General features: G+C 31.6%; 2 protein-coding genes across 2 annotated transcripts; one reads left to right on the top strand and one right to left on the bottom strand.

The window, feature by feature from the left end:
* The first annotated feature begins 6,951 nt into the window (after positions 1-6,951).
* On the top strand, positions 6,952-8,518 carry LOC133819335 (basic helix-loop-helix protein A-like). The gene is made up of 2 exons (XM_062252547.1): positions 6,952-7,383; positions 7,778-8,518. Exons 1-2 carry the CDS (start codon positions 7,087-7,089, stop codon positions 8,174-8,176), a joined length of 696 nt encoding a protein of 231 aa, XP_062108531.1. The 5' UTR covers positions 6,952-7,086; the 3' UTR covers positions 8,177-8,518.
* Positions 8,519-9,361: 843 nt separating this feature from the next.
* Positions 9,362-13,067, bottom strand: LOC133819334 (uncharacterized). Its single transcript, XM_062252545.1, has 11 exons — positions 12,762-13,067; positions 12,306-12,404; positions 12,066-12,220; positions 11,865-11,958; positions 11,623-11,693; positions 11,399-11,505; positions 10,792-10,913; positions 10,573-10,661; positions 10,231-10,290; positions 9,945-10,049; positions 9,362-9,798 (listed from the first exon to the last, which is right to left on the bottom strand). Exons 1-11 carry the CDS (start codon positions 12,928-12,930, stop codon positions 9,679-9,681), a joined length of 1,191 nt encoding a protein of 396 aa, XP_062108529.1. The 5' UTR covers positions 12,931-13,067; the 3' UTR covers positions 9,362-9,678.
* Between the last annotated feature and the right edge of the window lie 3,197 nt (positions 13,068-16,264).

The following is a 16,264-nucleotide window of genomic DNA, read 5'->3' as shown; positions in this document are numbered from 1 at the left end:
TTTACCCCTCATTGTATTTTATCCTTAAAATACTTAGTTCCTTGTAAATGATATTTCAGTAAACTAATTTAATTACTGAAATGAGATCTCTATCATTTAACACCTTGAACCAAACTAAAAGGTAACCATCGTTTCACTTCTTCATCAGAATCTATAGATGTTCATATCTATGATTAACACTCCCACTCAATTATACTACGAGTTCCCAAGATGTAAGTATGGGCTAGTCCGTAGGGTAAGCTGGTAACGAACAAGTCAAAGAACTCAAATAATACAATCAGTTAGAATACTAACCACTTAGAATTGAGATTGAATTGACCTATGGTCAACTATATGATATGACTAGAATAGATAATAACGGTATGTTTACTTATCTTATCAATTGTCAATATCGGTCCTGTCTGATGTAACAAATACATTCGATCTTATCTACTTTGCTAATGCTCTGGAAAGAACATAACACTGTAATGTGTAAGTAGATCATATCGTAGATTGGCAAGTCAGTGTAAATCTGGTGCACTGACTAATCTTATGACTAACTTATTTTGAACATATAATCATATTTATATTCCACTGTGATTAAGTCACTATAAATAAGATTAGCTATATGCTCGGGATTTAATAGAAGTTTATATTAAACAAATAATCATGAAAATAAAACATGTGAGCAAAGTGATTGACCAAGTCAAAAAATGATTTCTATTCTTTTATTGATAATAAAATGAGATTACAAAAAATTTGGGTTTTAATTAGGGCATAAAACCCCAACAGTTTGTACCAAAGACAATTCGTCATCTTCAGGCGGTTGAAGAGTGAAGAAATTACCATTAACTGCATCTCGAGTCTGTACATCGGTCACCCATAATTTTTTTAACTCATCAATCAATGGTCTTAAGAAAACATCAAAATCTTTTCCTGGCGAATGAGGTCCTGGAATTAATAAGCTCATCATGAAATCAGTTTCTCTCGTGCACAATCATGGTGGCAAGTTATATGTCGTCAACTTAATCGGCCACATACTATAAGAAAGACTCATATTATCAAAGGGCTTGAATCCATTTGCATCCAATCCAAGCGCACATTCCCAGGTTCCATTGCAAACGTTGGATTATTTCAGTCAAAGTCCTTTCAAGCTTTCCCATCACCAGGATGACACAATACACCATCTTCTTTTATACGTTGCTCGTGATGCCATCTCATATGTTGAGCAATGTGCCTCGATGCATATTTTCGCATTAACCTAGGGGTTAAAGGAAAATAACGCATCACTTTACGAGGCACTTTCTTTCCCTTGGTGTTCTTATCCACCTACCGATCCTCCCCACAAACAAGGCATTTGCTTTTTCCAGCATGTTCTTTCCAAAACAGTGCGCAATCATGTTTGCAACACATGGATTGACTCGTAGCACAATCCAAGTTTACGCAACAACCTTTTCGCTGCATAATGTGATTTTGGAAGCTTATTTGGGGCTGGAAATGCATCATGTAACAACTCCAGTATTTCACCAAATATTTTGTTGGGAATTTTGCCCAACACTTTGAAATGCATCAACTTCACTAGGAAATTCAATGATATGTAATTTTGAAACCCATGGAATAATGGAGCCTCGATCTCAACAAACAAGTCGTTATAATGTTGCCCACCCATGTAGTATGTTGTAGGTATCTCTTGTTCGCGCTCATTTTCTTCATATTCGTCATTGTCATTTTGCATAACATCATTGAGAACATCCATCATTTCATCTTCATCATTTTGATCTATCACTTTCCTCATTGGTATTATTTCATCCTCTCCATGCCAATGTCAATTGGTATATTTCCGTAGAAAATCATTTACAAAGAGATGATTTTCGTATACATCAATCGTCTAAAATTCAACGTTGACACACCTCCTACACGGACATTTCACCAATCCCCCTGAGTCAATGCACTACCTAACTCTCTGAAGAAAATCCATCACATCAGCTTCGTACTCATCAGATAATCGATTTGTCAAATTAATCCAGCTCTTGTCGATTGACATTGTATGAGTGTAGCACTGCATGGAACACTTATCATCAAACTTACAATCAATTTGTGTGTGTGTCCTAATCCACATTTTCACTCCATTTCTATAAGGATAAATAACTTATCCCATTTAGGTTTACAATATACATATAATGTGATTTACACTCATAATATTGTTACATATTTGTAAAAATTTCGGCAGCACCTCTCCATAGTTTTCATAAGTGCGCAAACTAAAATTAAGCATGCCCACTTATGAGAACAAAAGAGATGCATACCGAAATCTCTACAAATGAAACAATAAATAAGTAACAAATCACACTATAGGTATATAGTAATCCCAAACTGTCCGAACTGGACAATTCAGAGAGAGGCAAATTTAAGAATCATTAATGACTCACCCTCTCCGAATGGGTCTAAGGCTTAGTGAAAATAGAAATAATTAAAAAATTATCATTATGTAATAATAACACACTATCCTATCTTTGGTAATAATTTCTTATTACCAAAGACAAACACATAGATAAATTTTTTGTCTTATAATATCTTATGTTATTTTCAATGAATTATGATATCTAATTGTAATATGTTTAATAATTATCTTTATTTGTTTATATTTAATTATTTAAATTTATTAATAATTAATCTTTGGTTAAATATTATATTTAGTAATTTTACCATTATTTTGATTAGAATAACAATTATTTTAAAAGTATTAGGTTTACTTTTTTTCTTCTTCTAAATTAAACTACTTTATTATTTTCAATCAATTATATAATAAATTTTAATCAGTTTTATATTTAATATTTAACATGAAAATGTTCACTAATATTTATAAAATTTATTTTCATCATAACTAAAAAATATATTAAATTTACTTGAAAATTTATTTTATTAAGCATTTTAGTTGATATCCTAAATTTATATAAAAAAAAATCGACAGCATAATAACTATATTTTCATCTATCCCAAAATAAAAAACCTGCAAACAACACCCAGAAAATACCCAGACAAAACAACAGAACATTGCAAACATATTTTTATAACTAAAAGTCAAATTACATACAAAAAATATAATATTGAAGCATATATTAAATCTAATTGCAAAAATATACTATTAAAGTATAAGACTAACTAAAAGTAATTCACCTAAAAGTAATCTAAAATACAATTTATAAGTTCTATAATCTACTAAATTTAATTTTGTATATAATATTTACCAAACCAACAAAGAATCCATTTTAATACCAAAAATAAAATACTAATTAATAATCTAACAATTTTCTAATTCCTAATCTCATTTTTACTAAGAAATATTTTTAAAATCTAATAATAAAAACATTCACCTTAATATAATAACAGATTTTTATTAAAATTAATATTAATTCATTTATATAAAAAAACATAAATCATTCAAAAATTGAAAAAAAAAATCAAACAAAACAAAATAATTAAAAACAAATTATCTTTGAATCTTGAAAAAGCAAGCCAACTTCAAATTCTTCACGGGATCTCAAGAAAAATCGCATCAACACCTTCAAATAAAAAATCTACAAAATACAAAAATAGATTACCATTTTATAAATATATATATATAAATATAAATGAAGAAATAAACTTTACCTTAAGAAATAGAGAGAAACCCCTTAACTTGGGAGAGTTTTGGACTTAAAAATGAGATTTTTGAGATGGGAATGGAGCATTTTCGGTGGAGAGAGGCGTAGAAGATGAGAGAGATTCGTCTCTGTAAAAAATGAGGGAAAGAGGAAGAAGAAGAAGGGTCGCATGCTTCTGAGAAATTTATTGATGTATAGTCACTTACCATTTTCCTAACACGCGAAAATATCCGGCATATCTGAAAATGCATATACCGAGAACATATGTTCTCGGTATAGCTCATGCTTTTTGTACTGACGTGAGATGGGCTGTTGAAGGTGGTCTTTAGATTCATGGCTCTGGACAGCGTTGTCTTTGATGAAGGTATATATCCAAGGACACGAGGCTAAGGAAGACCATCGATAACGAGCCTTGTAGATTTCTTCAACAGAGATGAAATGGGTGTACAATGCTTAAAATTATAGATATAAGTTTAAAAAAAGAAAAAGTCAAAACTTCGTAGACATGGGCCAAATTTAGGTTCGAGTAGTTGGTAAATCTTTACTCACACATGCATCTTTTACATAAAATGTTTACAATAATACTCTTTAAATTGAAAAATAATGCATGGATATTTCTCCATTTAGCAAAGATATTGAGTAATATTTTTACTGTTAACCATAAAATTTTATTCGTTTTTAGGGTTTTTTTTCTCCATATTTATGAGATTTTTTTATTTTGTTATATATGTATATACATAGATATATATGAGAAAAACAAATTTTCCACCAAAATATGGTAACTGAGTAAAAAATATACAAAATATAAGAATTTTCATATGATATTTATGGAGAATAAAGACATTAGAGTAACTAGTTACCACTTTTTTCAGTTTTAAAGTGCTTGGTAACCTGTTACTAATATTTTAAAAAAGATGCTAGAGTAACTAGTTTCTAGTGTCCCTTAGTTTTAGAGTGCATGGTAACAAATACTAATATTTTGAAAAGAAAAATGTCAGAGTAACCGATTATCAATTTTCTCATTTTCAGCGTACATAGTAACATGTTACTAATATTTGCAGTAGAAAAATAACAATTGGTTACTAAACTAGAGAACCTATAAATTAGAGGCATATATATAAAATGGGATAGTAACCAATGACTATACCAGGAAAAAAAACAGAATTGAAAATCAAGAAGAAGAAAAAACCCTAAGAAGTAGAAGAAGTCTGAATCTCACCATTAACGAAGAATCCAAATCTTTCTCCATTGACGAAGGAGAAGAAGAACATGACAAAAGAAGGAGAAAAAAAAATAAAAATAATAAAATCATTTAAAATAACATTAATACCCTTGCTAATCCCATAAAAAATTAACAAAGTTAAAATTTCTTTATCTTTATAAAAAAAATTAAAAATGCCATACTTTGTGTAATTTCTACTCTAAAAAATTATATATATATATAAATAAATCAATATTCAATAAATATATTAATATTTACCATATATTTTTAAATTTTTTATTTAATGGTAGAAATTAGTTTCATTTTACTAAAAATATTTGATTAATTATGAACTTAACATATGAATTTGAATTCCGACAAAATATATAAATATATATATATTTATGCATTTAGAGTAAGGAAGAATTGCGACGAAGATTTCTATGTAGTGATGTTTGTAACACTTAAATTCTTAAGTAATTTGTTTGAGGGTGAAAATCTCTGTTGTTAATATTTTGGTGCACAATTAGTCTTTGGCTGTTAACTATGTTAACGATGCCACATGTCCGCACCATATTAGATAAAAAATAATATTATGAAATAGAGATATTTATAGCGAAAATTCTTATATAGTCATATTTATAGCACTTAAATTCTTATGTAGTCATATTTGTAGTACTTATATCTCTATATGGTTTTTTTTTTTTATCCAATCTATTACGTGGCACCACTGACACAACTGACGACTAGGGACAAATTGTGTACCAAAATACTAACTACAAGAATTTTCGCCACAAAAAAATTACATAAAAATTTAAGTGTAACAAACATCAATATAGATAAAAAGTTTCTCCGTAATTCATCTTTTAGAATAATGATTCACACATAATTATTTAAAATATTATATATATATATAAGAAATTTTTTTGGTAACGCCTTCGAAAAGAGCCCTACCGTAGGGCTCTCAGTGTTTCTCGACCAGTAAACAGTTTTCGGCGCGACTTTTTTTTATGACCGTGTATATTGTAGTTATTTAGAGCATCCTGCAAAGTTTCAGAAAATTCTGAATAGTTTACAGTACCGAAAACTAGGTTCAAACATGTTGTTGCACGCGTGACTAATTATTTTTATACGCGTGAAAATCAACATGTTTGAACCTAGTTTTCGGTACTGTAAACTATTCGGAATTTTCTGAAACTTTGCAGAATACTCTAAATAGCTACAATATATACGGTCATAAAAAAAATTCGCGCTGAAAACTGTTCACGGGTTGAGAAACACTAAGAGTCCTACCGATAGGACTTAAAGTGAAGGTACATAAAAATTGACATATATATATATATAAATACAACATTTATTAAATTGTTAAAAGATAATATGGAATGCTGGAAATATTGATTTATATTTTTCTCACAAGTGACCACATTTCAATTTTCAGTATTGAGGTTTAAGATTCAAATCTCCACCATATTAAAGAAGTGATAAATAAGCAAGAACTTCATTTCATTATTTTACGACACCCAAATCTGATTTTGCAATAATTTCTTATCTAAACAAATAAAATAAAATGAAGTTCTGATTTTGGACATTCCCTTCCCTTGTATAGATGAGAGAGAGATCATGTGCTTTATCTGAAAGGACAGTGATTCCCCTACATATTCAGCAAAGACTGGAAACTGTCAAGTTTTTAATATCATTTTCCTACTTTCCCATTTTAGCAAAACACAATTTGTTTACCCAAAAGGATAAAAAAATAAAAATAAAATAACATCTGTCAATCATGGTCCCATTAGTTTTTTTTTTACCGAACATATCACAAGTAAGTAGTACCATTTAAAAGAAGCAAGTAAAAACAATAAATTTCTTTTTCTTCACATTATTAAAAAATTTGCCCAATAATCTTATCTTGATAAATAATTCATTTTCTATCTATAGTCTTGAAATAGGTTACAAGATTTTGGTGTACTGCTTTTTCTTTTTATTTTTTCCAGTGAAAAAATATTTATATGAATATCACACACTTACACATATATAAAAAGAAAGAAAAAAAATCTGAAATGATGACCAAAAATCAAAGAGAATCAAAACCATATGGCTGGTTTTGGACGTACAAAAGCATATTTCTACTTGACTCTGCAAGAAAATCTCTGTTTCAGAACAAATTATAACAGTTTCCTTAAACCAATCACAACAACCCATTCCTCTCACTCTTTTACTTTCTCTCTCTCTCTCTCTCATGTAGAGCTTAAGCTGTTTGTTATAATGGAAAATGAAGGAAAACGAAAGATCAAAGAAGAAGAGCCGAATAAGGAGGAGGAAGAAGAAGAAATAAGTAAACTGGTTTTGGGCATAATGGAAGGTTATAGTGACTCTGTCATTCCACCATTGTCACAGTTTAAGCCTTCATCAGTACTTGAATCTGCCATTGTTGTTGCTCAGGAGGATTCTAGCTCGAGAAAGCGAGCTAGAACTAAATCAATTCCTGAAAGAGACAGAAGAGTGAAGTTGAATGAGAGTTATGAATTTCTTGAATCCTTGGTCCCGGGTCTTCTTCCCAAGGTTAATTTGTCTTTCCCAATGCTATTTTATCAATATATTAATGTTGAAAGTGGTATTTTAAGCATTCGACTTGATCTTCTCAATTGGGTTTTCTTTATTTTCTTCTTTTGAATTTGATTTGAGTATGCAAGTTCCGTGATCAAGAAGAGTAATGGGTACTTCTTGTATTTCGTAATAATATTCTCTACTTTTTTTTGTGTTACTTGATCAAAATGAAATAGATTTTGTTGATTTGTAATTGATTTTGGTTGATGGGTTTTCTTCAGTTTGTTTGTTTTCAATACTAACATCACAATGCCAAGAACTTCTCATGTCAAACATTTTACACATCAGCCCTTTTTGTGTTTTTAACTTTTGAGTACATATTTTCTCATTTTATTTTTCTTTTGGTTAGGCTTCAAAGGAGAAGGTTCTTCATGCAGCAACTGAGTACATAAAGTACCTTGAAGAGAAAAAGAAAATGTTGGAGAAGCTCAAGGAATCCTCCTCCTGCTCCTCGTCAGAACCAATGGCAGAAAAAGGGAAGCAGATTTTGCCATGTACAAGTAGTAGCAGAAATTTATCTGTCAGTGTTACATTTTCTGGTAACATTGCCTTCTTTGGAATACAGAGCCTAAAACGACAGGGTTTAGTGACTCAGATTTTCATGGTGTTCCATAAGCACTTGGTTGAAGTTTTGACTGCAAATGTTGTAGTCAACCATACCCATTTGACTCTTACTGTCACTGCTTTTGTGAATGGTAATGAAAGCAATACTGTAGAGGAGATTAAGAGAGACATTTTGATCTTGTAGAGTGGATTTTTAGGGTATACTTTTGGAATAGGTAGGGGTGTAGGGATATGAATCTTTGTGGGGTGTGGTTAGGACAGTGACAAGAAATCACTTATAAGAAAACTTGTTCATATTAACAAAAACAGGCTAATGACAGGAGTTAATGGCTTCAGTTTGCTCAAGGCCATGTGAGGTTGAGCCTCAGGCCGCATCTTTCTTATTTTGTCTATTTCCCCTTATAATAATAGCATAGTGAAAGTACCATTCTACCAGAATAGAAACAGTGCTCAAAATGAAAAGGACCTATATTTGTTGTACTGCTGGTAAAGTGACTGAGACCCAAACCATTGCCATTTCACATGGTCCAATTTGTAAATTGAACTCTTGAAAGATCATAAGAAAACCAATTTTAATAAAGCTTGGCATATAGCTTTTCAAAGCACTTTTATGCGTATTAAATTTTAAAAGTACTTTAGAGGTTTTGATTGGGTTTCCCAATGAAAAGAGCTTTTTGCTTATATAAGTTATTTTTTGGAAAGCTACAAAAGTTTAAGCTAAAGCTAAAAGCTTAGCCACAAGGCTACAATCAACTGAGTAAACGTTGAACGAAATCTGGACAATCGTTGGTCAGATTGGCGAATTTTGATGCACAGTAGTTCCTTTTCCACTTGAATATAAGTAGTTTGCTTGATGAGCGCAACTTGTTGGAATTATTTGAAAACAACAGAAAATAGTTTGTAAGCAAAAACTAAACATGCAATTAGGAAAAAAATATGTACAAACAACAAAACACAGTTATGAATTGTGGTGGAACTGTGATAATAGAATTTGCCTAGCTGAGAGGTTGAAAGGTTAGATGCTGCATACTCATTAATGTTAGGCACAATGCAAGTATGCAACTATGCAAGTTACCTTGAAGCCCACTCCACATTTTCCTATTGGGTCAGAGAGCACCAGTATTATCAGCCTGCTTTGATTATAAAGATCACTTCCGTAGATCATATAGAAAAACCATAACTAGTAGTTTATATTTAGCTAAAAGATTAACAAACTCCAAGGTTCCTGATCTCAGGATCTCCAAATGATGAGTTATACCATCAAGACACCTTATAGCTTACTCAAAAGGGGAGGGAGAAGGGGAGCTTAGCTTACCATGCTATATATATGTTCAGTATGACATGTTACAAGTAAAAAATAGCTTGCATCTTTTAACTCAAATCCCAAATCAATCTTCATTTCAGTTCACGTCTAAATGGCAAACCAACCAAAATGACAATTAGGGTCTATTATTATTCCCCCATTAACCCCTCCACTATACACGCAGATTTGTACAGTGTGGACGTATAAAAAATTAGAAGGCAAAACCAAAATTTGCTGAATGGAATGTATTACATCCAAAAGGGTAATGAAGAACAATTTGTTATGCTTGGAGGAGACTGATGGGGGATGGTACACCTAGTGTGTATGTCTGTTCTATGAATGAACAATGAAGAAAGTTTTAATCATGATCTGCCTCAGGAGCTCTAACTAGGAATACCTCCTTTGCCAGTGAGGTCTTCCATGTTTACACTTGCTTTTAATCCCATGTTTACGAGCACATTGAACATGGCAGGAATATCAGTTTGCAAAGACTTAGCTAATTCCTGGGAATCAGAAAACAACATTACGGTTAAGCAAGCTTATATTTGGAAACCCACTATCAATATCATATAATAATTCTAGATTTTCAGAATTCAGAAAAGGAAAAAAAACAGCATAAATTACAGAACCTAAAAATATTACTATCTACCTTCTTGTTCTCTTCCCTTTGGCGCTTGATAACCTCCACGGGCCACTCACTTACCAGCTTTTGTAGTTCAACCATGATACTTGACTTTTTTGCCTCAGATAGATCCTGGCTTGCATAAATCAGTGTCAACAATTAGTAATTGAACAGAAACTATTTTCTTATGAAGATATTAATCCACAACTGTGAAGTATACGTCAAATGTTATGTTTTCTGAAAAAGGAAAAAAAAAGAGGTAGAGGAGACTTGCTTCATTTAAACAAAAATGTTAGCTGCATTTTCAACTCACCTGGTTTAGGACTTGAATGATGGTAGCAGCAGCCTCTGGCTTGCGTTCTAAAAGAAGCCCCTGTAAACACAAAAACTACAACGTAAGCATCATAACAATTACAATGTTATATCACATGGACAAGCATCAAAACAATTCTTTTACTATTTCTTTGTATAATCTTTAAACTTAATAGACTGTATAAACTTTTAAAGAAACTACTTTATCTAATACTTCTTCAGAAGTGCTTTTACCATGCAGCTGCTTCCCTCAACTCAAACATCTGATTCTTGAAACATCCGTGTCCATTTCACAATTCAAACAGTTCAATATAAATGTCACTGTGAACATGCAAGTCATTACCTTAGCCCATGAAAAGCCGGTTGAAAGAGTGTGCTGCTTCATAGACTCAGATCTCAATTTCTCAATTATCCATAGTGATTCAACATCTCCTACAAACAGAAACAGTTGAAAAGTTTTAAAAACAATAACATGAGATAGTTAAAGTGTAAATGTAAGTAGATACATTAGGAATAACATAACATGAAAGGGGTTCAGAGTGAGCAATGAAAATGGAAAGACCTATTTTAGAAGCAAATTCCATCAACACATCAAAAGAGGTTTGCCGTAGCTTGACTCCAGCCTTGACAAACTTTTTTGAATACTTAGTCATCAATGACCAATTATCAGTGTTGTAACAAATGCTGCACCAATTTAATTCAAATTCAAATTAATTTCATAGAGAGAACCTCATCAAAGAAATTTGAGGAAAACAGAAGATTATATAGTACAATGACAGTAGCCAATAAGTATATAGAAACAAATCTCGAATCTGACTGGACTTGGAAGTCAGTACCAACACAGGTGAGATGGAAATACATAATATTACTGAAAAACTTTTGAAATCTAATTACTAGTATAATAAAGTAAGGTTATTATACTTATAGACATGCCCGCGTGCAACTATACACAAATCCATGAGAAATAAAGATATAAACTTACTTCAATGACATATCGGATTCAGCAGTCCAAGGGGATACGAATTTACATATCAAAGAGGATTTTGCAAAAAATTATTTTCAAGGTTCAGCTCATTTAAATTTGACGCAAAACCTAATATAAACACTTATGAATAAACAAATATATATAATTTTTTTTTAAAAAAAACGCTTGAGACTAGCCTACTTACCTAAAAACAATATCTGCTGTACCAGGTTGTAATGGTAAGTCATTCTTCTTTAGAAGTTTCATTATTTCGACCATAAGTTTATCATCGTTGTGCTCCTTGGCATGTAGCTACAATCATGTTGCAGAAAAGTATCTGTAAATACAAATGCCAAGAGCTAGAGAACCAAAGCAACTGTACCAAACAGTTAGATGTTAAAATCAACATAGAAAAGTTAAATGCATTACCAGTAACTGGTGGGCTGATCCAATACTAGGAGTTAATCCATGTACATTATGCTTCCACAAGGCTTTCTTGCCTGCAAATATAAGGTAAAGTATTTTATAGAAATGCATCCAGCAGAACGCACAGATTAAAAAGAAGTGTATAGAGTTTCATGCACCAAAATGCAAGAAAGACAACTGTATAAATTTTGTATAATTATATAACTAAGAGAAAACATTCTTGAAAACACATTCATCTGGCTTACCAAAGTCAAGGGCCCCCACACGTGCACATGTCTTGGTAACTTCTCGGCAGAGGTTATCATTAAAATTATCAGGAATTCTAAGATTTGACTGTCTCTGCAACCAAAACCAAAGCATAGAACAATCAAAGGAGTGAACTTCAAACTTCACTATCAAATACAAGAAGTTGAGATCACTCTAAAGCTTTGAAGTTAGAAACTAACAAATCGCCGGAGGTTTTCCAAAGCATCAAACAGAAGCTTGATATCATCATGGTTTTTACAATTTTCTAACAAAGACCATAACCAAGCATTTGGAGACATCGTTCGTTTAACAACGACGGATTGGATAATTTGATCATAGAGCTCCTTCACAGCCTCTGCATTCCAAATAGCAAGGCAAAAACTCACTACAAGAACTTGAAAAACAAATGCCGTTCCATTTGGGTCAAGAAAATCAACAACCTGTGGGACTGCTTTCAACAATACTTGCAATTGATGAAAAATTTGCTCGTGGCAGCGTCCTCTTTGACAATGCACGTTGTTCTACCTCTGAATGAGTGCCTGCAACATGCCAACCTCATTCACAAATCTTTTCATTTGATCATATTGACTTCAATTGTTGATGGTGAAACTACTTGAGAAAAATCACTTGAAAGAGCTCAACTCAACTATTCCCTAATAAAATTAAAAAGCACCCAACTTTCAAAGAGAAAACAACCCGACAAAAAAAAATACTTAAAGATCGAAATTTCATTTACTTCTACGAGCAACCCAATGAAATTCAATGTTTAAAATTAATTAAAAACAAAAAAAGTTCTCGACAAACTCAATATCATTTCCGGAATTTCACTTTTTAGCCAGCAAATGGATTTATTGTATAAAAAAAATTAAATGGGCAATGATAATTTTAGAAGGTACCAGAAAATAACGGTATCTGAGCACAGAAAGTGCTGTTCTTCCGCCATTGAAGAGAAGTACACAAAGATTCGGAGATTTGAACATTAGGAGGGAGAAACCGGTCAGAGTTGAGAAAAATCGGAGACTTGAAGAACCTAGAGAATCTGCGAGCAATCAGTACAGATTTCATGGCTTTCCAAGGACCGAGTCCAGTGTTACTGTAGTGTCTGAGTTACCTCGGCGGGTCTGGTAGAGAGCGGACTAAAAAAGTACGGTGAAATCAGGGTTTAGGGGAAGAAAGATGGAAACTATTCAGTGGAACGGCATACTACGGCTATTTGTGTGGTCTTCACCTCCTTTTATGGGCCTTATTTAACAAAAGAGGCCCAAAGAATTTTTTTTCTTTCAAAAATGTCTATTTTCTTTGGAATTTTTTTTTTCAGACTTATGGGATATACACTTACCATTTGCAAATAAGTGGGAAAAGTTAATGTTATACCCTGATTTCATGACGAATCATTTTTCTCGAATGGTAAGCTTAGGAAACGTTGTGATGAGCTCGGAAACATGAAGTTACTACCAACAATATTGCTAGAAAGCGGTATAATGCCTCTTCTACCCAAAAAGTGAAGGTTTAACTCGAAAGATTAAATCACTATAAGAGAATATTCGAAAGCTAAATGACAATTAGCTCGAACAAGGCTTATACCAGCACAAATAAGATACATATTGGCTCAAAAGCATGTTTTCAAAGTGTCGGGAAGCTATATTTAAGTAAGTTGTGCCTATTTTTAAGGGACCGGTTTATAAATTTATGTTGCTAAACTAATTTTATTTGTAATTCAAATTTAAATTTATATTTTTATGTAACTTCCCTCTAAAATCATGGGGTAAAGTATCTAAACCCAATCTATAAATACTTTGGATTAGTCATTTATTTTTTCACATACAATTCTTATACTCAAAATCTGGGAAATTGCTTCTCAAAGTTTAACTTAGAACACTCAATAAAAGTGACTCATAGATTAGGTAGATTTAACTAATAAATCACGTAAAAAATCCATGTTCTTCTCTACATTTCTTAAACTATTATTTCTACTTAATTGCTCTTTTATTTTGGTTGATGAATAATTGTGTCAATAGTTAAAAATTTAGGAAAAAACAAATATGCTAATAAACTAAATAGGGATCTAAATTTTAAAGCAAAATATGACAGCCAAACAAGGGTATATTGGGAATTACTATTCCAATCTCTTCCACAAAAACCAAGGGTGAATCCCTCCCACCAGCCATGAAGTTCAGATTAAGAGCAACCAAAATCCAGCAACATTCTAAAGCTCTAACGACGATTCCAACAATGTTCATGCACAACTTCCCAACCTTCTTCGTCTTCCTCTTTTGCCAAAATCATGTTAAGTTTTATGCCCTAATTAAAACTTAAATTCTCTGTAATCTCATTTTATTATCAATAAAAGAATAGAAATCCTTTTTTGACTTGGTCAATCACTTTGCTCACATGTGTTTATTTTCATGATTATTTGTTTAATATAAACTTCTATTAAATCCCGAGCATATAGCTAATCTTATTTATAGTGACGTAATCACAGTAGAATATAAATATGATTATATGTTCAAAATAAGTTAGTCCTAAGATTAGTCAGTGCACCGGATTTACACTGACTTGCCAATCTACGATATGATCTACTTACACATTACAGTGTTATGTTCTTTCCAGAACATTAGCAAAGTAGATAAAATCGAATGTATTTGTTACATCGGACAGGACCGATATTGACAATTGATAAGATAAGTAAACATACTGTTATTATCTATTCTAGTCATATCATATAGTTGACCATAGGTCAATTCAATCTCAATCCTGAGTGGTTAGTATTCTAACTGATTGTATTATTTGAGTTCTTTGACTTGTTCGTTACCAGCTTACCCTACGGACTAGCCCATACTTACATCTTGGGAACTCGGTAGTATAATTGAGTGGGAGTGTTAATCATAGATATGAACATCTATAGCTTCTGATGAAGAAGTGAAACGATGGTTTCCTTTTAGTTTGGTTCAAGGTGATAAATGATAGAGATCTTATTTCAGTAATTAAATTAGTTTACTGAAATATCATTTACAAGGAACTAACTGTTTTAAGGATAAAATACAATGAGGGGTAAAACGATATTTTAGTCATATCTCATTGTAGACCGTCTATAGTGGATTGAGTGACAATTATGGTTGTAACAATGGATAATTAATAGCGTATCTATATTTGTTATAGAGCGTTCTATGAAGTCAAGAGTGCAATTCCGAGTATATAGTGGAGTCACGGGGAATTAATAAGTTAGTAAATCTATTTGTTAGATTTATGATAACTTATTGGAGCTTGATTTCATAGGCCCATGGTTCCCATTGTACCTTGGATAAAATCATCTAGATAGTCTCAATTAATTGATTTAATTATCAATTAGAATTAGCAAAGTTGACCAGGTCAATTTTGGATAGTTTCACAGAGTTGTGTAATTTTGAGAAGAAATGAGAAATTATGGCAGATTTATTAATTAAGATAAATTGGTATCTAAATTAATAAATAAGTTTAAATCAAGGTTCAAATTATAAATAATTAATTTGATAAATGATTTAAATAATTATTTAATTAATTAAATCAATAGAAAATAATACAAATCTTGATTTTAAGTCCAATGGGCTTATAATCAAATGAGAAATTTCACGGGTCTTTAGCCCATGATAATTTCGACCTAAGGCTTCAAAATGGCTGTTATTTTATTGATTTTTTAATTAAATTAAATGGCCTAATTGAGTCTATAAAAGGAGTGCTTAGAGAGAAGTCAAAACAGAAGTTTGAGAAATTACAAGTCAAATTTTCTGATAGTTTTATATTCTTTCTAAACACAAGTCATTTTCTAAGCCACTTTGTTATTTTCTCTTCTTCTCTCTATATCTATCTCATGTGTTGAGAATTGCCCACACTAGTCTAGGTGGTTCTAAGGATACATTGGAAGATTGTGAAGAAAATAGAAGATCGGTTCAGTTTCTTGATAATACTCTGCGACAGAAAGGATACAAGAATTAGAGAAACTGAAGGAAAGACTCTTAATTCCGCTGTGTATACTGTAAGTATTATATTATTTGTTTATCTTTGATTTCAATTTTAGAAACATGTTTTAGGCTATCTTGTATTAATTTATTTAATATTAGATATACATGAAAATAAATAAAGATCTTGTATAAGCTAATCCAACAAATCATTCATCCACAACCCCTCCTACTTCGTCTTCTTCTTTTGCCGACAATGTTCATCCACAACTCCTCCTTCTTTTTCTTTTGTAGCTGCAAACTTCAGATTTGGTTTTTTTTCCTAGATCTAAACCTTTTTTTTAGATATGGAAAGTAACTACTAACATGCCTAAATTTTTATGACTTTTAGGTATATGATTACTCATATAATTGAAAATCTAGTTTATACTCCTCTTGTGTTGCAGATCAAATATGGTTTGCTC

Source organism: Humulus lupulus, chromosome 2, assembly GCF_963169125.1.
Source record: "Humulus lupulus chromosome 2, drHumLupu1.1, whole genome shotgun sequence".
NCBI classification, from domain to species: Eukaryota; Viridiplantae; Streptophyta; class Magnoliopsida; order Rosales; family Cannabaceae; genus Humulus; species Humulus lupulus.
This window is presented reverse-complemented; position numbering and strand designations above follow the sequence as displayed.

What these genes read in the sequence shown, in the direction of transcription:
- LOC133819334 (XM_062252545.1), bottom strand. Translation starts at nt 12,930, where the DNA reads ATGAAATCTGTACTGATTGCTCGCAGATTCTCTAGGTTCTTCAAGTCT. An exon ending in TCAGATACCGTTATTTTCTG is followed by an intron (nt 12,405 to 12,761) that starts GTACCTTCTAAA and finishes GGCATGTTGCAG; the next exon opens with GCACTCATTCAGAGGTAGAA. An exon ending in TGGAAAACCTCCGGCGATTT is followed by an intron (nt 11,959 to 12,065) that starts GTTAGTTTCTAA and finishes TTTTGGTTGCAG; the next exon opens with AGACAGTCAAATCTTAGAAT.
- LOC133819335 (XM_062252547.1), top strand. Translation starts at nt 7,087, where the DNA reads ATGGAAAATGAAGGAAAACGAAAGATCAAAGAAGAAGAGCCGAATAAG. An exon ending in TCCCGGGTCTTCTTCCCAAG is followed by an intron (nt 7,384 to 7,777) that starts GTTAATTTGTCT and finishes TCTTTTGGTTAG; the next exon opens with GCTTCAAAGGAGAAGGTTCT.